The sequence below is a fragment of the Lampris incognitus genome, unplaced genomic scaffold, assembly GCF_029633865.1.
Source record: "Lampris incognitus isolate fLamInc1 unplaced genomic scaffold, fLamInc1.hap2 scaffold_219, whole genome shotgun sequence".
Taxonomy (NCBI): Eukaryota; Metazoa; Chordata; class Actinopteri; order Lampriformes; family Lampridae; genus Lampris; species Lampris incognitus.
The window spans coordinates 17368-39407 of NW_026611177.1; the positions used below are offsets into that span (position 1 = coordinate 17368).

At 46.0% G+C, this 22040-nt stretch overlaps 1 protein-coding gene across 1 annotated transcript in view; it reads right to left on the bottom strand.

Moving 5' to 3' along the window:
* Positions 1–16056, bottom strand: part of LOC130133058 (myelin transcription factor 1-like protein) — a gene marked incomplete at its 3' end in the record, with an annotated part of 33245 nt that extends 17189 nt beyond the window's left edge. The window contains exons 1-5 of the mRNA XM_056301915.1: positions 16053–16056; positions 14221–14688; positions 8830–9999; positions 4978–5112; positions 1166–1256 (exon numbers count right to left, since the gene is read on the bottom strand). Coding sequence (XP_056157890.1) covers positions 1166–1256; positions 4978–5112; positions 8830–9999; positions 14221–14688; positions 16053–16056 — 1868 coding nt within the window. The remainder of the gene's footprint in view (positions 1–1165; positions 1257–4977; positions 5113–8829; positions 10000–14220; positions 14689–16052) is intronic.
* Positions 16057–22040: the final 5984 nt, after the last annotated feature.

Genomic DNA, 22040 nt, shown 5'->3' on the forward strand with positions numbered 1-22040 from the left:
ACAACACTTTGCATAATGATGCCATTGGCAACAGCTTGCATAGTTCTGGCTGAATGGTTCAGGAAAATACTCGAAATAGATATTCCCACATGGACAAATTTGCAACATACATATACATCCCCCTACATCCTGCTTACACACACACAAACACCACACACACACAAACACACAACATAAACACAAAAACATACTGAAGGTCGGGAAAAAAATCACAAATGTGAAGCTTCTTCCTGTCTACTAACTGGCTAAATGTGAAGTACACATCATCATCCTTAACCCCTATTGTCCATTCATCCTGTCAATTATGGGGTGTTGGGCCACGGTGTGAAATGGTTTTCGACAATGGCCCAAAGCAAGTACAGGATTGTGTTCAGCGAGAACTTGTCATCAGGCATGCACAAATTTCCTGCGTGCTCGTGCCAAGGACGGCGGCCTGTAGCAGTCTGCATGGCAAGAGACGGCGTGCCAAAAGCATGGGCAGACCTGTATTATCTTTTGCCCATAAAAGTGGGAGTTTATCACGTGCATCCGCGTACGTGCCCGTCTTTCGCTACATCGGTGTCACTGAGCACAGCGGGGATCCGTTCTCCTCCTCCCAGGTCTGCACCTCTCCTGTCACCCTGGCTGAGTGGCAGAAAGGTGCTAATGGCTGTCGCTATGCCCCGACTCCCCGAGCATCTGCTGCGGGTGACACTCCTCTTTCACTGTCACCTCGCCCCGTCTGACAGCACTGGCAGGGCAGCGCTGCTATTTCAGTCCCCCCCCCTCCCCCCCGAACCTGCACCTGATGGATGCCATTTTTCACCACTAGCTGATAAATGATTTATGCTGCAGGAGGTGTGAATAGCTGCAGCCTAATTGCCGACCTTATTGGATGGATCTACGCAATTGAGGCTGTTGAGCCACCTGAAAGTTATCATCAAGCCAACGTTCGGAGTAAGATGAATCGTGGAGACATGATATATAAGCGTTGATAAAAAACATGAACTTAAATATATTTAAGGGGGGGACAAAGCATAGAATCATGGTCATACATTGAAGATGAAGAAATAATAAAGACAGCACCTCCATAAAATGATGGCCAAACAAAATCCCAAAGTGAGAAAAGAGGACGCAACATGGACAGTGCCATTTTTTTTTTTCAGGTGGGAAGGCCATCACTTACCTCCTGTGGGAGTTTCTGTTGCTATTGACATGGCCGCGTCCTGTGCAGCCGGGCGTAGGACACTTAAGAACATTCTCATACATAGCCAGAACTTCGTACAGATGGAGGATAGGGAGTGAAAGACAGGGAAGGTTAGGAGCCACCCCACAATCACGCATGACTTCTATTAGTGTGTGAGCAGCTTGGCATTATAAACATCATTAAGAAATGAGCCCACGTGAACCCAAATGACCTCTTCTTCATTTTAATGAACACTAGTCTGAAAGGGCGAGCAAGGTTTCCCTCCATATTGCTTCCACTTATCCGGCCCTTCCAAATTAGTATTCATGGAAAGGGGACAGTCATGAATAAAAGGAAGTCATTTAAGTCTAATAGGACAAAGCAAGCAAGAGACAGGAGAGAGAAGTTTTGGGCATGCAGAGAACAGAGCAGTCAACAGCTAGCAATCATGCAAAACACAAGCCCCAGAAATCAATAGAAAAAGCCAGACAGATGGAATAAGGCTCCTTGGTAGAAAATGCTGTTATCATCTGCACATTGTTAGGTAGGCGAGTATAGCCTTCAATACCATTTACCATTAAAACAGTCCATAACTGTCTCGCATCCCCACGGCAACCGACCAATTAGATTAATGATCTATGGATGTCCGAGAGGACCCGCTGGAGTACCACAGGCAGGGGCACGAGGAAGGGTCATCTAGACACCGGTGTTGTATGGGGCCAAATCCCCACTGGCATCGGCTTCATCATTATCAACCCCCTTAAACTTTAACCCCTCATCATCCTCTCTCCCTGACATACTAATTAGTGTTCAGTGCAGGTAACTGGACCAGGCCCGCCACCTCAATATGCCAGGAGCCAGTGTATTATGTATACCCCAGTTTTGCCAGGCCCACTCCGGGAGGACGCCTTCTAGCCGCTGGACTGAGCTAGATACACTATGTACCAATGGAGCTACATCAAGGGACTGTGAGAAAGCTAATCAACGAGAGGAGTTAAGAAATTAAATCAAACGCTTCTGCAGAATATTAGCGTATTTTGTAATCCTGCGCAAAGGTAATTCACTTTGATAGTAAAAACAAAGACCCCCCCTGTTGGGTGATTAAATATTTGATATTGTACAGAAAGGAGGTACAGCGAGCAAACAAATGGGAATTAATGAATATGAAATATAATTTAATCGTCATTTTTCACATTTCCCTGGGAAGAGTCCTCCTGCACTGTGTGATTTCCAAATTAAACGAAGCTATTGCATTAATAATACATTGTCCACTCAGCACAGCAAATCTGTTCATGGGGGGGGGGTTGTCCATTGCTGAGAGTGCCTGCAGGTAGTCAGATATACGACATATACCTTTATCATTTTTACCTCCACGTGGTGAGGAGACGGTTCTGTCTTCATGGGACCACTGACCCCATAAAGACACCAAATGGATGCCTATTGATGCCATAATCTAGCTTTATGGCTGAACACCGGTGTCTCTGCAAACGTGTACAAGGCATTGACACTGATGCACACATCGGTGGCTGCCTAAATACTTGCACATACCGCAGCGATTGTGAGTGCCCTAGAGGGCAGTGTTGTGTTTACAAAACCGACTTACACAGGAGCAACCAACGAAATCTAGAAACGGAAAAATGGAAAATAAAAGAATTAAACAGAGTGGGAAAACCTTTGACATGTGTCCACTTTTTTCTTTTCTTTTTTTTACTGTGTTGTGTTTTTTTGTCTTATGTTCTGTGTGGTGCCAGCAGGTAGCCTTCCCTGCATGACCAATCAGCACTGGCTATGGGTGTACCCCTGCATACTCGGTGTTGAGATTTTGGAAGTGTGCACGTCTGAGACACTGTTAGCCTGTGTGAAGCAGTTACCCAGAAATCCCTTCTCTGTGGCGATGTGCAGAGATGTTTACGCGTACCAACATAGAAACATGTCTGGGCCTTTACGCCGGCAAAAGCAGTTAGCCAATCAAAAGCATTGACAGCACGGCAGTAAGTAGCTTAAAGTCATAAATAACCTTCCTTTATCTCCATTTTAAATTTCTTGCCGAAAATCATTTTACAGTCATGTCTGGCTCAGCAAGACTAGTCTCATATTGTTATGTGTTTTAATTTTTCATCTTTTACTATTTCCGTATTAAGTATTTCAGTACTGCATAGCTGAGAACCGTGGGACCATGGTTTATAATGGTGTTATATGAATAAAGCTTTGCTCACATTGGGGCCATTATTTGAGATGAGAGGCCCTTTCCTTAATGAGCGCGCTGCTTGTATGCACACTTCAGATTTTTTCATTAAATTTCTTCATATTGTAAGTGACTTTTCAATGAAATGTGTGCACACCTATGCCTTCACGGCATTTTTTCCCCCCTCATAAGCATGTAATTATTGTATACCTAACTATCTTTCCTCCAAAGTGAAGCTGAAGTCAGTGAAGTGGTTAAGCAGGAAAAAAGATAATAAACTCAAGAGGTATTTGTGATCCAAATTTAATGGTATCAGAGATATAATTTTCCTCAAAAAGCCAACATGATCAACACAAGGAAGGAACAGGAGAAAGAACATAGGCACAGCACATCCTTAAATCTCGGGTAACAATCAATTAAAACCTATCCCAAAATCCATTTTGGAGCTCACTGTGGTCAAGGTCAACCGTCGAGGTCAACCTCTTTGAAACATCCCAAATTTCTGCGAGACGAGTGCGCCCCAAGCCAGGGACCTTTGTGTGGATGACACCTCGTTGGACATAAGCCGTCTTTGACACTGCTGGTCTTTACAAGCCCGGCTTTTATGCCCACTAATTTCTCTGTCATTAATAAAAGCTGCCTCTTAGTATGACTGCAAGTCTAGGTCGTGGAAGATCGCAACTTCATTTTCATGCCGTATGTAACGGATAGTAAGGTTTTTGGTTTTTTTTAACTGATAAACTTGCTCATATTGAATTGGACTAAATAGCCGGGGCCAAAATCTCCGAGGAGGGAATCGCTATTCATTAAGTCTAACGTTTATTGCCATCTCAGTTGATCCGTGGATTAGAGATATGATTCTGGATCCCTTTTTAATGGAATTCAATTGAGCAAAGAATACAAATAAATGATTAGGGTTCACGGCCTGGCTGTCCAAAATAGGCTCAGTGGTTTTTAGATCGATGCCTTTTCAAATGCTGATAGAAATGAACGCCTAAGACGCTAGCGACTTGAAACAAAAAAACACCTTTTAAAGAAAAAAAAGAAAAACAAAATTGAACCACAATTCGTTGGCTAACGAGTAAGCATGCATTGCATAAAACATGCCATGAAGGAGCATGCAAATAACTTAACCTTCACGATAGCAGCTAGCATACCCTCTACGCTAACACAAGCAGCAGCAGTGGGTGGGATTATCATGTGCTCTCAATCACTGTCAGTCAGTCCAATGAAAGAGCCAATAAAGGCACATGCAGTAAAGTAAATCATTGATTGACGGCTGTTGACAATCCCACAATTCACCTCACTGCTTCCATTTGCACATCAACAAGGCCTCATTTCCTGCCTCAACTCCAAGGCACATTAGGCAGGTAATCAGCAAGAAAAACCACGATCCCGTGCAAAGGGTCCTCTTGACCTGTCATTGTACTCCCCACCCAAACATAAAACACAATCGAACCACAACAACAACAACAACAACTGCAAGCATTACACACACGATGAGCCATAACTAGACACAGAAACAATCACGGAAAACATGCAGATGCCTCCACGTTACGGAATTGAAAGCAATGAACTGGTAGAAACCATCTAACGGGTAGCCTGGTTGATTAACAATAACTCTTACTTTCTGGTGGCACCCTGTCTTTATGCGGACACCCCGACAGGCTTCGGTGGTGGGGGTACAGGCCCGTCACATGGCCTGTGCCGTCGCAGCCCGGCGTCGGACACCGACTCTCCTTCTTATCTGTGCGTGAGGAATCTGTGAGGAAGGAAATATCCACATGACCACTTAATACGCACACAGGCAGGCAGAAACAGACTCTCACAACAAAGACACACAGGCTACAGTACCATCCTTCATTACATACGATAACGCACTGGGCTAAATGCTTTCTGGAAAATAAAAGATGTGATGCTGATCGTATTCTTTTTTTTTGGGGGGGGGGGGGTTCCCATTTTTCTCCCCGACTGTACCCAGCCAATTACCCCACTCTTCCGATTCATCGCGGTCGCTGCTCCACCCTACTGATCCGGGGAGGGCTGCAGACTACCACGTGCCTCCTCTGATACATGTTGAGTCGCCAGCCGCTTCTTTTCACCTGACAGTGAGGAGTTTCGCCAGGGGGACGTAGCGCATGGAAGGATCCCGCTATTCCCCCCAGTTCTCCCGCCCCCCTGAACAGGCGCCCCAACCGACCAGAGGAGGCGCTAATGCAGCGACCAGGACACATACCCACATCCGGCTTCCCACCTGCAGACACGGCCAATTGTGTCTGTAGGGACGCCCGACCAAGCCGGAGGTAACACGGGGATTCGAACTGGGATCCCCGTGTTGTTAGGCAACACGATAGACCAATATGCTACCCGGACGCCCTGCTGATTGTATTCTTGTGTATGGCTGTTACTATGACAGCCACATGATTGCAGAACAAACACTCAGCGACCAAAATCCTCGTAGATGTCAAGGACTGCAAGGGAGTCTCTTGAAAATATACAGTACTTGTAAAGTGAGATATGATATTACTATCGGCAAATTATATATATATATATATATATATATATATATATATCACATCAGTGTAGGTTGTATAAAACCACATTGACAAGAGAGCACAGCTGCAACAGACAGGAGCAGATGCTACAGAACCCAAGAGAAAGGCTCTATGTTCAGATATTACACATCAGGATTTTCTGAAGGGTTTCAATAACTTCTATAATCTGTTTTACGAAATTTTTGCCTTGGTGAATTGCATCACCATGTTTACTGTAAAAACAGTACCAAGACCGACTGTGCGAAGACTACAAATTACGAATTAAAAACGACAAAGACGCAATGATTTCTGTGCTGACAAACATTTGTGTCATCGATAGACTTGTCCTATGTACACTTCTACCACATACAGATGCAAATGTGTTGCATACATGTTCACTTGCATACACATATACTATACACATACACATGCTGAGACACAAAACACACACAGATCATCACCAAGGCAGAAATGCAGTATATTTGAAATGGCACCAACATATTACTGGCTCACTTACTCTCACACACATGCACACACGCGCGCACACACACAACAACAACACACTCATGCCGGATGAGATTGTCTTTCTTTTCCCAAAAGCCGGTTCTCTTATTTCTACAAAACCGCGATCGGATAAGGTTACCATCCGAAAGAAGGGATGCCAACCCATGCCAGCGGGCATTGTTTCTCAGATGCAACCGTGCACCTTCAAATCCCTTTGTCTCTGAAACAAGGTCAGGGATTCTTCTTACAGGGGACAAGGGATTGCTGGCTCATAATGATAGAGCAGCTGGACTACTAATAGTAGTTTCAAAATTTCACAATACAGTATCATGTCATATCTATCATACTTGACAGCTACAGCATGTGTGGGATGGATCAGATTGTACAGCCAATTTGAAGCCATTTTGAGTGACAGCAACTCTTATCAGGGAGCTAGTATGGGGTGAGCGGAGAAGAAGGCAGGGGTGGGGCATTTATCCAGTGCCACGGAAAAACAGACCACTAATTAAAGTTTCACAGGCCTCTGTAAGCTAGTACCTCCACCTCGGGCACTTAACTGCCGAACCAAAATAAACCCAGGGGTTGGACGACCGGGGTAAAAGAAGACCAGATGCCGCAAGAGGGAAGGAGGGGTTAAAGGACCAAAAGTGTGAGAGACGGCAGTGAACGTATACGTTTACAAGCCAGCCTCCGAATGAAATCCCGTGTCCCGAGTGTTAGAACATCATTCATCAGATAACAGCGCCTCATTATCCTCCGTGGCCTCCATCTATCTCTGTCATGTTAGGGCACATGATCTTGGCACAACGTGGCTTTGTGGAGTCTGGCTCTTCTGTCCACCAGCAAAATAACACACAAAGGACAACGTGGTCAAGTTGATGAAGAGCCGCTCGTGTATTTCGAGCAGAGCTTTAACATAATTGCTAATTTTACATCGTTACACTGACTGAAACCTTTCGGCCAAATGAGGGAAAGCGTTCTCAGTTTCCAATGATTCATATTTATGAACGCAGTGTGCAAGCATACACACACCAAAACACACACACACACACTTGTTACTTTGCACCTTCGGCTGCCCGAGTCCCACGGCAGAGAGTGGAGGCAGCCAAGTGGAAGGCATATTAGAAAGCAGAGGATATTGATTGTGGCTGGGGACGGTCTGCGCTTTGCATAGCAAATGGCCCCCATTACCATACCATCTCTGGATAATTAATGTGCAGTCAGTAGGCTTGTCGTTCGTTATCGGTCATTCTGATACTGTTCAATTTCCATCTCAGCCGCATGCTTCTCTTAGTGAGCCAGCCTCTCCCACTAACCCCCCACTCCCACAAGCTCTGTTTTATAAATCACACACAGGAACCATGGTCAACGAGTGTCTGCTACTATCTTGCCTGGAGAAAGATGTTATCGTGAAGCGACTGTCTTGCGTCCTCTCATTATTCCGACATTAGCCAGACACAGGGGCCACGGAGTCCACTTGAAATTAGCATTTGTGTGGCATTTGAATTGTAATGTGTACACGCTGTGGGTTGTGTGGCATTTAAGGTGCAGTATGAACCTGCTGTGTGTAAGGATGCTCATAGTATGTGTCACTCTTATCTCTTCTCTCTCTTGTGCCTCTGAAACGTTTCAGCATTTCTTATCACGAGTGCAGAAATGGCCTGGTAATGGGCACAATGACAGGAGTTAAATGATGGAGCCTATAAACAGACCACTGTTAATGAGACTTCAGTATCTCTGAAACTGTAAATCGACCGTGTTTGCATTGGTATTGAAAAAGACACAGGAGATACGGTACTAATATATACGTACAATAAACTGCAGGTTTGCACATTATGCTTCCGAACAGGCATAATTCATACAATATGGGCATTTGTGTTTTCGGGGAAGTAGCCATAGTGAAATGGCAGAACATGAACATTATTAAAAAAAAAATATCCCTGTTCTCCACAGAATGGTTCCTTTCCCAAGGAAGCAGGCCTCCTATTTTGTAGCTTCCTTTCCCATGTGCTTGTGCAGGTTTAAAAATAGGCAGCTTTACCCCGAGCTGCATCGCGGGGATGAGATTTGCAGTCCTAACAGGCCTTGCAGATTGCCATTACTTATGCCTGACAAGCCTACCCTCTGATGTTTCCATGCTGGCCTATTTTAACAACATAAGCTGCTGCTGCAGCTCCCGCTGCTACCAAAATATGAATTTCCAAATTGGCCGAAAAAGCTCGTCCTGGGGTTATAGTGAGGTTCCCAGGATGCACGTGGACAGTCTCATAGAGATACAAAACCAAACATTAGCAGGCCTAACGTTTTACCTGAGCTAGTGAAAAGTAGTCCTGTCTCAGATGCAAGTTCTCCAGTGTGGCCTTTCATGCAACCCCATTTCGGGTGTACGCGGTGAGCTTCCTACAAGCTTGGTCCACATCTGTACTGAACTTATCACTCACCTTTATGATAGAAGGGCTTCTTCATACCATCAGGTAGCCGGGCCTTACGCTCCACACCGTAGCCATTCCGTGGGCCATGATCCTCGTGGTTATACCTCACTCCATCTCTCCTGGCAGCGTCGGCCGCCATTTTGTCTCTAATGGCTTTAGCACGCTCCGACTCTAGCGCAATGGCCTTCTCCAAAAGGGACAGGTTCCCCTTCGTCATGTCGAACACTTCCTCCGATCTATCTGAGGTCACCGAGGTGGTGTCCTCGTCAAAGTCCCGGTGATGGTTGTGATACCGGTCATCCTGCGCACAGCTGGAGAAGGCCTTGGAGCGTGGGCTTAGTTGTTCCTCCAGCTTCATCAGATTGACCATATCAGAATAGTTCCTGTCAAGCGTCCGCCTCTCCTCCTGGCTCTGATGGAAGTCCTCGTAGCCCTGATGCTGGGGCTGTTGGTGGGCGTCAGCGCCCGAATAATGATTGAACTGGGAGGACCCAATGCGGTCAGCAGACTTTGTTTCACTAAGTTTCCGAGCCAGGTCAAAGCACTGGTTTCGGAGACACTCCAGGCTGCTAAGACACACCTCCTCATCACTGTCCTCTAATTGTCCGTTACTGGAGGTCTTAGCCTGTCCGTTACCACCGTTGTGTCCATTTCCCCCATTGCGAGCACAGTCAATTTCTTCCCCGTTCACACCAATGCCATCCTCATAGCCCTGCCCGTCCAAGTTGTCGGACAGTACAGCCCCGTGGCCTTGCGCCAAAAGTTTTAGGGAGTCCACTGTCTCCCTAACCACATCACTGTCCACATCCAAAGTTAGATCACCCTTCTGTGTCTCATCCCCCTCGCCTTCCTCCTCTTCTTCCTCCTCCTCCTCCTCCTCTTCTTCCTCCTCATCTTCCTCCTCCTCCTCTTCTTCCTCCTCTTCCTCTTCCTCCTCTTCCTCGGCACTGTTAGAGGAGTTGCTGTTCATCTCGGACTCTGTCATGGCGCGGTACGCCGCGTCTTCGGCGATCTTGCCCAGGTTCAGGAGGGACTTGGCCACCAGTTCATCGTAGTTCTCGTACTCGTCGTTGTTGTTATCGTCCTTCTCCATCGCCGGGCCAGATTTAGGATTGTCACCGCCACTGCCGTCACCCTCACTGCCCTCGCCACTGTCACCGCTGTTCATCAGATCGTCCTCTGTTGGGAAAAAGAAAAAGAACAATGTCTTGTAATTTCATTTCCGTTATTCTATTTTATTGGTAAATCAGATTTCTGGGCTTGGTCTGTCTAAATTGGATAAGGAACTCTTTGCTTCCTGTTATAATTTACTTTAAGAGTCTTAACAGCAGCTTGTGCACTGAATTGTGAATCCATACAGGAATTAAATATAGTGATCTGGGAAAGTTTCGGGGGGGGGGGGTGTAAATGAGAATCCATTAAGCCAAGTTGCCATCCTTCGCAACTTTATTCTTTCCCTAAACCTTGGCTGTCTTTGTAAAGACAGCTCACCACTTTATCGTTGAGGAGTTCTGTAAAGGTTGTAAATGAGATTACCACTATATCCATTACAGTTATTGCATAAATAAACAGACCATTGCATGCAGAGACAGAATTTCACTTCGGAAGGAGCATTTTTGACATTGCTGGAGTCCAAATGTTAAGAGATAACATGGTGTTACATCTGCAACAAGATGAACCCCCTGGAACTCACTATTCATCATTTTCTTGCAAAGTCCTTTTTTCATTCAATCAACAGTATCTTTCGACTTCTTTTCACAGCCTAATTGATTCTGACAGTCTGCAAAAGGTTACTGAACCTTTTCTATCAGTAATTTCAAGTGCTCGCTCTTTGTAGCACTTCCAATCACTCCTTTCACATTTCCACCCTGAACTGTCAAGAGTACATTGCTCATACTGGTGTCACATTTGCCACATGCATTCCTGCAGAGGAAACGAACCCAAAGGCCCACACGGAACTAATAAATGTGACTTTGATATCTGGTGGGAACAAGAAAATCACCTGACAAAACACCACTGAAGTCTAATTGAGCTTGATAAAATATTAATTATCACCAGATTCAAAGGCTCGTCTGCAATAGCAGCACAGACAGACAGGAACCTGACCATTTCCATAAGATCAAAGCTGTAAACGAGAAATAGGAAGGAGCTTTAACTTGTATGTATGAGCGTATACACATATATTTGAACACAAGCAAACACCACTCGCATGTTTATATTCCACATAGACTAGGCCATCCTTATATGCACATTCATAGATGTTCACACGTGCTCACACACACATTTGTGCGTGTGCAACACTTACGGCACAAACAAAAACCCCACACAAATGAACCCAGTCTAATGAGAGCAACATCACGTTGACTTCTGGGGTAAGAGCTTTGGACTGGGAGGGGAGCAGATGTGAATGACCAGGCACATATTTGGACAGCGGAAACGCTTCTTCCTGAAACCTACTGCACCAGGGGGTTTAATTTTTGATTGTATAAAACATTGCACAGGAAACCAATTTAAAGAGCAATCAGGTTACACAAAAGGGATATAGAAGCGAAACAGATTGAGGAGAGAAAAGAGAGACTGCCATGTCCCGAACTGGCTGCGGATTAGCTATACAGTAGTTGTGCATGCCACCAAGAAACATGGAGCAGCTCCTCGCATTGCCACCTCTATTACATTTATGAGATTGGAATCTGCCCGTCCGCCGACCTGCATCTCTGTCTTGGGGCATATGAGGAAAATGGTAATGATGCATATAAAAAGATGTCTCTACATTTCATATGGAAAATGGCAAAGGTAAAAAAAGAAAAGGAAAAAAAAGGCACAAAGTCCTCATAGCTACACAATGAAAGATTATAGACTGTGAAGTTAGGAGGACTCTGAAAAATTCATCAATAAGCTGACAATGATTGACACCAATATGCACCACAGCTCAATAACCAGCAGCACTTTCTGTAGATAAAGGGATGTGCTGCAGCCAGTGGAAAGCATTGTCAAGACTGCTGCTGACACTGAGTTGACAGTGGTAACAGTCCTCCATCTCAATGTAAAGGCTGCGGCCTTGACTGCGGGTTTTATCCGATGCCAGCCTGTGTGGCTGTTTTCACATGTAGGCAAAAAAGGAAGAGGAAGATGGCTGAGATGCCACATCAACACTCCTTGAGTGACTAGGGCCATGTACCGAACGGGGTGAAAACACTCTTCTCTCAAAGCTTCACTCTTAATTGGACTTGAAGGCACTGTAAGGTCCAATTGAGAATATGGGGGTGTGAGGCAGAATCTGTTGGAGAAACCTGCCAAATCTGGTTCTGGGGCACATCACTGGGGGAAGAAGATAACATATGGGGCAGGATTTTTTTCTAAATCCCCGTCCCAAAACTAGTAGATGTTGCTTTGGCATCATGTGTTGACTTAAACTGGGCAGGCACTGTATGAGTTGAGCCCAATTTTAACCCCGATTTAGCCGTCGCCGATTCATTTTAGAGTCGGGCTGAATTTCTGCCTCATCGACTGTCATTTAACATAGTTTGAGGGGGGTTGTGACGCCGGTTAACTCCCCGAATGACTAAGATGTGGCTGTCGGACGATCGGATGGATTTCTGAGATTTCTGACATTTTGGCCGGCTGTCTGGCAGTTTGAGCGGTCTCGCGATCCAATTTCCCACAACCCAATGTGAAGCTACCTGAGTGCGCCTGCGTAAGTCAACAATAACAACATGGCACAGACGAGAGAGCGCATACAGGGGACTGAATGCATGGAGACCAGATGCATGAAGCTCTGGAAACAGTAGCCTATTATATTAGCCTAAATAGGGTTTTTGTCTTGGTGGTCAAATCCGACTTTGACCGCAACCTGTGTTTTTTTCTGAGCCTCCGTCGCAAACATGTATTAAATGTATGTATATATATATATATATATATATATAATGTGTATATATATATATATATATATATATATATATAAAAAAAAAAAAAAAACACAATAAAATCTTGGGGCATTTTGGAGGATGCGGTCATTCCCCTCCCCCCTTTTTTTCTCCCCAGTTGTATCTGGCCAAATACCCCACTCTTCCAAGCTGTCCCAGTCTCTACGCCACCCCCTCTGCTGAGCCGGGGAGAGCTGCAGACTACCACATACCTCCTCTAATACATGTGGAGTCGCCAGCCACTTCTTTTCATCACCTGACAGTGAGGAGTTTCACCAGGGGGACATAGCGCGTGGGAGGATCACGCTATTCCCCCCCCCCCCCCCCGAACAGGTGCCCTGACCGACCAGAGGAGGCGTTAGTGCAGCAACCAGGACACAAACCCACATCCGGCTTCCCACCCGCAGACACGGCCAATTGTGTCTGTAGGGATGCCCGACCAAGCCGGAGGTAACACGGGGATTCGAAACGGTGAACCCCGTGTAGGTAGGCAATGGAATAGACCACTACACTACCCAGACACCCCCCCCCTCCCCGAATGGTACTATTCTGATGGGTTTTGTTTTCCCTAAATTGCGCATTATAAAAGAGAACTTTGGCGATCGCGTGTGAGATGCAGCCTGCGTTTCCTTTTTAAGAAACCAACACTTTTACAGTCCCTTAAGCAACATGCAAACACAAGCTTCTCCATTATTTGATAATTCTTATCACAGCCGATATGTTTTTGATTCGCTGACATCTCTCGGAAGGTGTTAAATTCCCATATCCATGGGGCGTACATGTGAGAGAGAGAGAGAAATAAAAGCCTGTGCACACTCCAGCCATCAAATAGGATTTTTCCTGTAAGCAAAAAGTGAACCACCCAAACGAGTCCCCAAAATTAAAGAGCCCTTTTCTCTAAACAGGAAAAAAAAGTGTCTGCCAAATTGCCCTTCTTTGATCGAGTACCAAAAAATCTTCTTCAGGTACAGTAGTCATTCACAGATCAGTATGACAACAAAAAAAGAAGCACAATCATAAATACAGTGTGTTGATAATTAAATAAATAGATGGCATGCACATAAAACAAACAAGATCAAAGCAGAAAAAAATAATCACTGTAGGAATAATGCATTTCATGTCTCGGGCTATGCTGTGATTTTTGTCAAAGGTTACAGATCTTTTATCTCATTCCAATGCAAAACACAATGGCAGGAAGTGTCGAGTTTGGAAAAAAACTTCCAACACTTTCCTCTTTTTCCAGGGGGAAAAAAAGAGGAAAGAAATGATAACACAGTTATAAAACACCACACTGGCAAATGTATGGTACAATTTGAAGTACAGAACGAGGCATGCGTATAAAACTCTTCCATCAGTGTCCATGATGCATCTCTCCAGCGTGAATGGTATGTATTTCAGGCCAATTATTTTAATTAGCATGCAGTGGACAATGTCTGGTAAAACACAATTAGTGCAACACAACGAGGAATCTTCTCACCTTGCCCTTGACTCTGCGCCCCTTCCTCCTCTTCCCCATCTTCGTACTCCACCTCCTCTTCCTCATCTTCTTCCTCCTCGCCCTCCCCCTCCTCCACCTCCTCCTGTTCCACCTCCACCTCCTCTTCTTCTTCCTCCTCCTCCTCCTCCTCCACGCCCTCCCCCCTATCCTCCTCCCCTTCCTCGTGTTCCATCGGCTCCAGGTTGTAGTCTGCGTACCCTTCCTCCTCTTCCTCCTCCACCTCTCCCTCTTCCTCTACCGCTCCTTCCTCCTCCTCTTCTTCCTCTTCCCTGTCGTCCATCTCCTCTGTGCCGTCCGTCTCGTAGCACTCCTCCATTGTGGAGTTGTCCATGTCATCCAGGTAGGTGGTCCTCTTCGGGGAGGGCTCCAGGGTTTGTCTGTCCAGACCTTTTCTCTTCTTGGCTAGAGGGCAGCCGTACACACTGGGGAGAAGAGATAAGAGGGCAGCTGTTAGCCATTAGCTTCACCTGGCTTGCCACGAATGCTAATGCTAATTTGTGCTCGGGCCTGCGTGCCAAGGATTTAGCCTGTCATGCCTCAGAACCTGCATTTGGAGGAAACACAACAACACAGCACCACTTGAACAATGGCGGCGCCAGACTCCAGCAGCCTCTCACTGCAGACACAAAGCAAAACCTCCAGTGTTCAACAACGGCATATGGCACTGGGGTGGAATGAAAATCAAAGTTTATTTAATTAACCTTTATTGCACACATAATCATTAACCACTGAGCAATTATGCAATAACTGCTCCCCTTCTACATTAAAACAACCAGGAGTTAAAACGTGCATCTATTTTCTTCTTTTTTTTTAAGAAAACAAAAAAATTATATTTAGATATAATTTAAATTCAGATAACAGCAAATCTGTTCTTGGGGCAAGAGAAAATCTCTGTGCATAATCCACAAACACTTTGTTCTGCGGACTGATATGCCCTTGCTCTGACGTACTATACAACTGCGGCAGAACAGAACTGTTCTCCTGGAATTGACTTTTAGGGGGAAAAGACAACCTGTGGTCTGATTAATTGAATCTTGCCAAAGCACCTCGGGTTTTAATGTATTCTCTGGCTCCCCTTGGCAGCAGGAGGACAGATCCTAATCTGATAATCTGATAATCTGTGTATTCGCTCAGGCTATTGATCACAGGGGCTTAATCCATTTCACTCATCAAACCTCTGGGAGCCTGGAGCTACTACCTGGCTCCCAGTATAAGCTGTGTGAGTACATTGTTTGTGCGAGTATGTGCATCTGAATTTAAAATGAGTGCGAGCGTTAATATGCGCAAATATAGGTACACGAGTAAGCGTGTGAATGCCCGGTGAACAGAGTGTATACCTGTGCGTGTGCGTCTGCATGTGTTTAGTGTGTGTACACGCACGTGACTGCTTGAGCATATGTGTGTGTGTGTAAATTTGGTATATTTCAACAAATACACCCACGCAGCCTGCATCGCGATGAGTTCTGCAGAGTGTATTGGCCATCAAATGAATCCCCTGTCCTACCCAGAGTGTAAGCGAGCTAAACATGCTTTGGGCATGTTCATTCAGCTGTGAAATATCCCTGGTTCCTATTTTTACAACCGCTGGATGTTTCCCCAGTCTGCACTGCTTTGAGTAAGACCTGATGTGAATGAATGGCACGAGGCAGTGGAAGAGAGTGAGAAATTGGTAGTTTTAAGTGAATGTGAACCACTTTGGGGGGGGGGGGGGCACATAGCAGTTCTGAGAGAACCTCAGTAGTTGGTTTATGGCTATCTCGCATGAGTCAGTGGGACATATCAATGTACCTTACAAATGTGCAATATCTCACCCATCGCTAGGTGCACATGCTCTCTCTCTCTCTCTCTCTCTCTCTCTCTCTCTCTCTCTCTCTCTCTCTCTCTCTTTTTCTCCCTCTCAGGATCGTAACTCCGAAACATCCATCAGTCAGTCAGCGTCCAGTCAACTGGCGGGCTCAATCTCACCCAGCCCGGGGATTTCTTAATGGTCTGACCCCCCTGGACCCCCTGAACCATGGGCCTCATTTCATTAATCTAAGCCCACATGGAAACTCATTCCCTGCCTGACAGCCAGACCTCTCCCCCTGGGCAGTCGGAGGGTTGCGGGAGGGGGGGCAGCGAATGGGGGTGTGCCTCTGCTCTGTGATCAATAGTGCTTGTGACAAACATCTCAAAAGCACATTAAAATGCCACTCATCCTGGCCCCGTTCTGGGCCCTTCTCCAAATAAATCAAGGTCCGGTCCCAGCAGGTTAGAGGCTGCCAAGGCAGGCGGGCTGGCAGGAGAGAGGAGGCTAGGTGAGTAGGTGGAAGGAGGGGTGAGAAACATGGGGGGGAGGGATAGGCGATCTGGGAATGGCAGATAGAAATAATCCCCCCTATCCCCCCACACACAAACACGCACACGCACACGCACACACACACACACCTACAAAAACAAACACGCTCTCTCTCTCTCTCTCTCTCTCTCTCTCTCTCTCTGTCCTTTTTCGCATCTGCCGCTGTATCCTGGTTCAGTCAGCATATTATAGATCAGCGGTTGACATGTATTAATATTCCTACCACCTGAATCACTTTTTAAAATAAACAGTCACCAAGATGTTAATTGCTCTGAAACACCAGCTAATGGATCGCATATTATAAACACCTAGTTTGTTTTTTATATACTTTTTTCAATGCACATTTAAAAAGTGGCCAAGTGCACTTCATTCTTTTCTATGAGGACCAAACAAACAAACAGTGGCCCGATGGCGGTGAGGGCGGCTCACATTAACCCTGCGAAAATTTGACATCCACTTTAAAGCCTCCACTCCGGGGCGTCTGGGTAGCGTGGCGGTCTATTCCGTTGCCTACCAACACGGGGATCGCAAGTTCGAATCCCTGTGTTACCTCCGGCTTGGTCGGGCATCCCTACAGACACAATTGACCATGTCTGTGGGTGGGAAGCCGGATGTAGGTATGTGTCCTGGTTGCTGCACTAGTGCCTCCTCTGGTCAGTCAGGGTGCCTGTTCGGGGGGGAGGGTGAACTGGGGGGGAATAGCGTGATCCTCCCACGCGCTATGTCTCCCTGGAAAAACTCCTCACTGTCAGGTGAAAAGAAGCGGCTGGCGACGCCACATGTATTGGAGGAGACATGTGGTAGTCTGCAGCCCTCCCCGGATCGGTAGAGGGGGTGGAGCAGCGACCGGGACAGCGACCAGGACAGCTCGGAAGAGTGGGGTAATTGGCCAGATACAACTGACTTTTCGCAAAGTCCGCCCCCCCTTACTTACTGTTGCTATCCCCATCAAGCTTTTCAGGACCATCCAGGAAGTAGCCGGAAAACCCCAAAACATGAAGGAAGAAATCAGCGCATTCCCTGAGAAAATAAGTGATTTATTTTGGAGCAATTCATCCTTATTATCGTCCCGTGAAAGCCAGAAGGAGGTTACAGTATGGAGGAGGAACACAATCAGAATATTAAAAGTAAAACTGACTTGCATGGACTCCGGGCTGCCGAGTGCGACTGTAATTGAGGGTAAAGCTTACCGGTCGCAATCAAAGAATGAGAAACCCCATCAACTAATTCTGAAACACATTGTGGACCAATTGTGCTCTTGCACTGTAGGGTAAGTTAAATATTTCAGCTATTATTGGTGTATTTTTAATAATCCAATGTCAAAATCACCATATTATAGTGTTGATTTTGGCCAAGGTTCCCCATGGTGTTCTTTTATCCAGGCTTTCTCAGAGGTTCTGTATGGGCTTCTGGGGGTCGCAGGGCAGCCAGGGACATGCCCCGGGGCCGGGGGAACCACCCCATGATTTTTTTTTACCTTCGGACCAGAACCGGTATTTTCAACAAAATAAGGCAAACAAGATGCCTCCGTGGGCGGGATGACTTTTCCGAACGGCCAGTCTCCACCTGGAACTCACAGAGGGGGAGAAACGTTTGAAATAGGCCGGATATGGGGAGGTCAGACTGGCCAGAGACATTCCAAGCCGACACTCCCCGCGAGTCTTTATACTTCGAAATGAAGGGTGGAACCTGGCTAACCTGTGACTAGCATAACAAAGTTATGTTAGTGGGCTAGCTATCATTAGCTATCATTAGATTTGGTATCTCTGGCCACAGACTAAGCTGGTTATGTTCATCAGGTACATTAATAATGTTATTTTGTTAGTCAGTAATACGTTGATATGTTGATAACGGTAATAATCATTGTGTGGGTAAAAGTAACGGTAATAATACGTTAGCTATATTAGCTATCAATAATAGCTAGTAGCAAGCTTAGCTTGGAGCAGATGGGTATTTTTGGTGGTTTTGGGTGGATTATGTTGGCCAGGGGGTCTGCTATACTGCAAAATCCAATGCCGACATTGCGCTTCTTGCGTTCTGGGTTTCGGGAAGGGAAAGAAAATTACAACCCCTCCAAACTTCTCAGATATATAGTATCTGATCTGCAGAACCCATAAGCACACCGTTTCAGCATTTTGCTGTCTGTTTGAAAGCTTGACGGACCTCCCTCACATAGAAACCGTTGCTAAGGTAGGATTGGACAAGCACCGTTCTGGGGCAGTACTTTGCGAAAGGTCAATTGGGGAGAGAAAAGGAGAAAAAAAATCCCCCCCCCACAAAAAAAACCCTCCAAAAAGAAAGAAAACCTCCACTTCACGTAAACTAAGCAGTGACTGTAATGCATGATATGCAAATTAACGTTCTCATCTCATTTAGAAGGTGTGCGGCGTCCACAAAAAACAACTCCCGTCTGAGGGGTCCTCCTGCCCCTGAGCTGTCAGGCTGTTTTGACGTTGTTAACGGCACTGCGTTTGCCTCGACGCTCCCGAGCCCCGCGATGACTAAGCCGCAGGAAGCCCAACAGCTCCGCCGTCCCACGTTTCCTGGCTCTGTCACGATGTGACCTTGGCTGCGTCTCTTGCTGGCGTCACCGCTTCCTACTCGCTGTTGCCTCGCAAGTCAAATTCCGCAAGTAATTAAGCACCATTAAAATAATAAAAAAAATGGGTGGGGGGGGGGTATAGGCAAGCATCATATGGAGAGAAGAGAAGAGAAGGAGGGGGAGAAAAAAAGCATTATGAGGGTTGTTTTCTCTATATTTTAGTCCCCGGGCAGAATCACAAAATCCTTTAGGAGGAGTGGGCTGCACGAGAGGTAGCAATCGAAGAAAAGAGCTTCATATCACAAAAAGACCACTTCATATTTTATAGAGTGGGCATCTTAGGCTTTACAAGATGGAGCAAATTCTATCACAGAGGGAATAAGTGGCACTTTATTGGTGGGGGAAAAAACAAAAAAATATAAAAATACAAAATCATGCCGGAAATGTTACAAGGGGAGGGCAGTTTTTTTGGGGAACTGACGTGTGGGGAGGAAGCTGAGAGACAGGAGGAGAGCTCCCGTTTGGATAATTTTGGGCGACAGTTGAGGGACCGCTGGAATGCCACAACGTTCCACGGTGCCTTTTTTAACAGTCATTTTAGCGCCTGCCCTCAGCGGGAGCTAAAGCTTTAGCCAGTCATTAGCATCATGCGCTATTTGTCTCCCTGACACCGAGGCTGCTGTCTGTGCTATACCTCACTCATCATCTTCCTCTCCCTCTCTCTCTCTGTCTTTCACATGCTATTTCTATCTCCCAAAAATAATCGCCACCCAGTCCTTCTTCCCTCCCCGAATCCCCCTAATCACTCATTTTACTCTCACTTGTTCTTCCTCCATCTGTCCATCCTTCTTCTATCTTAACCTACATGGGGCTGGGCGATAATTCAACATTATTGCTTATCGGCTTTCAATGGCATTGTATCAGGATGAAATTTGGATGGTGCCATATGGTGATACACAATTTTGCTCTCTAAATTAACGATGACGACAATATATTACCTAAAATTGGTCCAGATAAAATGAGGTCTGCAATATTTGTTTATTTGAAAACTAGTTTTGGTTTGATATTACAGTTTTAATCACCAAACAGTTTGATGCAACGAACCTCAGTTGGATTCTCAACTGTGGTATTGTGATATAAGACATTGTGTACAATTTTGTAAAAATTCATTGTGTGAAATAGATTATAATAATGAAATTTTCAATATCGCCCAGCACTCACGTGTAGATAACATTTTACAATGCCCCCCCCGAACCTGCTTTCACACCAGCTTCTCTTTTTATTTCCACCATCTTTTTCAGTTTTCTCTTTGACTCGCATTCAGTCTCCTACTGCCTCTCATCAAAAACTCTCTCTCTCGCTCTCTCTCTGTCTCTCTCTGCAGAGCAGACTGAGGTGCAGGGAATGCACCGCCTCTAACTGTGCCCTCTATCCAGCTGGAAGATCTATAGACACGTGTGGCAGAGCCCCGTCTCCATGGCGATACCCTCCAGAAATCCATGAGGGATTCGCCATCCTCGCAGCCAGCCAGGAAAAAATGAGGAAGGGGGAAAAGGAAAGGGGGAGAGAGAGAGAGAGAGAGAGAGAGAGAGAGAGAGAGAGAGAGCAACAAAGACAGACAGACAGAGGAGAGACCATCACAGATTGAGAAAACGAGAGGTATATGTGGAGAGAAACAGAGGGTAGGACCGGCTGGAGATAGGAGGCGGCGTGCTTGTTCGTGTACGCATCTGCACTGCACGAGCCTGTGCATTTCTCTGTGTGTGTGTGTGTGTGTGTGTGTGTCTGTACCTCCATGTGTGTGACGTGCACAATATTGAGGAATACATTGTAGACGTGAAAAAAATGTGCATGAGAGAGAGTGAGAGGGGAGAGAGAGAAAGACACACACACAAGGAGCGAGTCAGAGAAAAGAGGAAAAGGGAGCGGATCATTTCAGAGCTGTCAGGCTTCTCCTGCTAGCAGAGGAGAACAAAAGGCAGTGTCTTGGTGCAGGAGGCTCAGCGCATGGCAGACACTGCAATTTGGGGCGTTTTCTGGCAGCTCAGGCTCCAACTCTCATATCAGCTGCCACGGCTCATTCACACACAGGGGGAAGAATGACTGTCGGTTCATGCTAAAACTCATAAAATATTACTCCATAGGGGTGGTATTGAAATAATCCTCCGCTTTAAGTGAAACTTATATGATGTTGGAGTGAAGAAATCGGTGTTTCTGCGCTGAAATACATATTTTACTCGGATTTACATTAAGTCTTAATACTCAATGCGTGACGATGTGCAGTATTTTATCAAGCGCGGTCTCTGCACAGTATGCTTCCTTGTTTATAATGGATGTGATAACAACACAGCAGAAGCGCTGGCGTGCTACCGATTAGCGGTACAGTTTTAACCGCTCAAACCAGCTGATGACGGAAGGAGATAGCCGAAAGAGGTCTGTCCTTCAACACGCACCACCGGGTTCACCGGTTTATCACATCTGCTGGCTGTTCGTATCTCCAGCCCTACAATTTTTGCCACAGAGCCGACAAACTCAAGTCTCGGCATTGGTGTAATACTCTCCCTCATCCACAGGCTTGACTCTCGCTGTTAACCAATGCACTTTCGCTTGTTTTTACCCATGTCAATGTCAATATCCTTATATAACCTTCTGTTGGCTCTGCGTACTTTCTCCCTTAACCAGACCCTGGTAAGAGCCTCTGAACTTGCCCTAAGCCCCAGACTCATCACCACCGAGATACAGTAGCTTGCAGCAATCCTTGTGGGCATCACACAAGGCGAACCATCACAGCCATAAGCCCTTTCCTCCCAACCTTTGATCCCCTCTCCCTCAACCCTTCACCGCTCCCCCAAGCCCTTTTCCATCCATATCTCCCACCTACCATTCCTCCTCGTTGTTGAAACACTTTCCCTTAGAGGC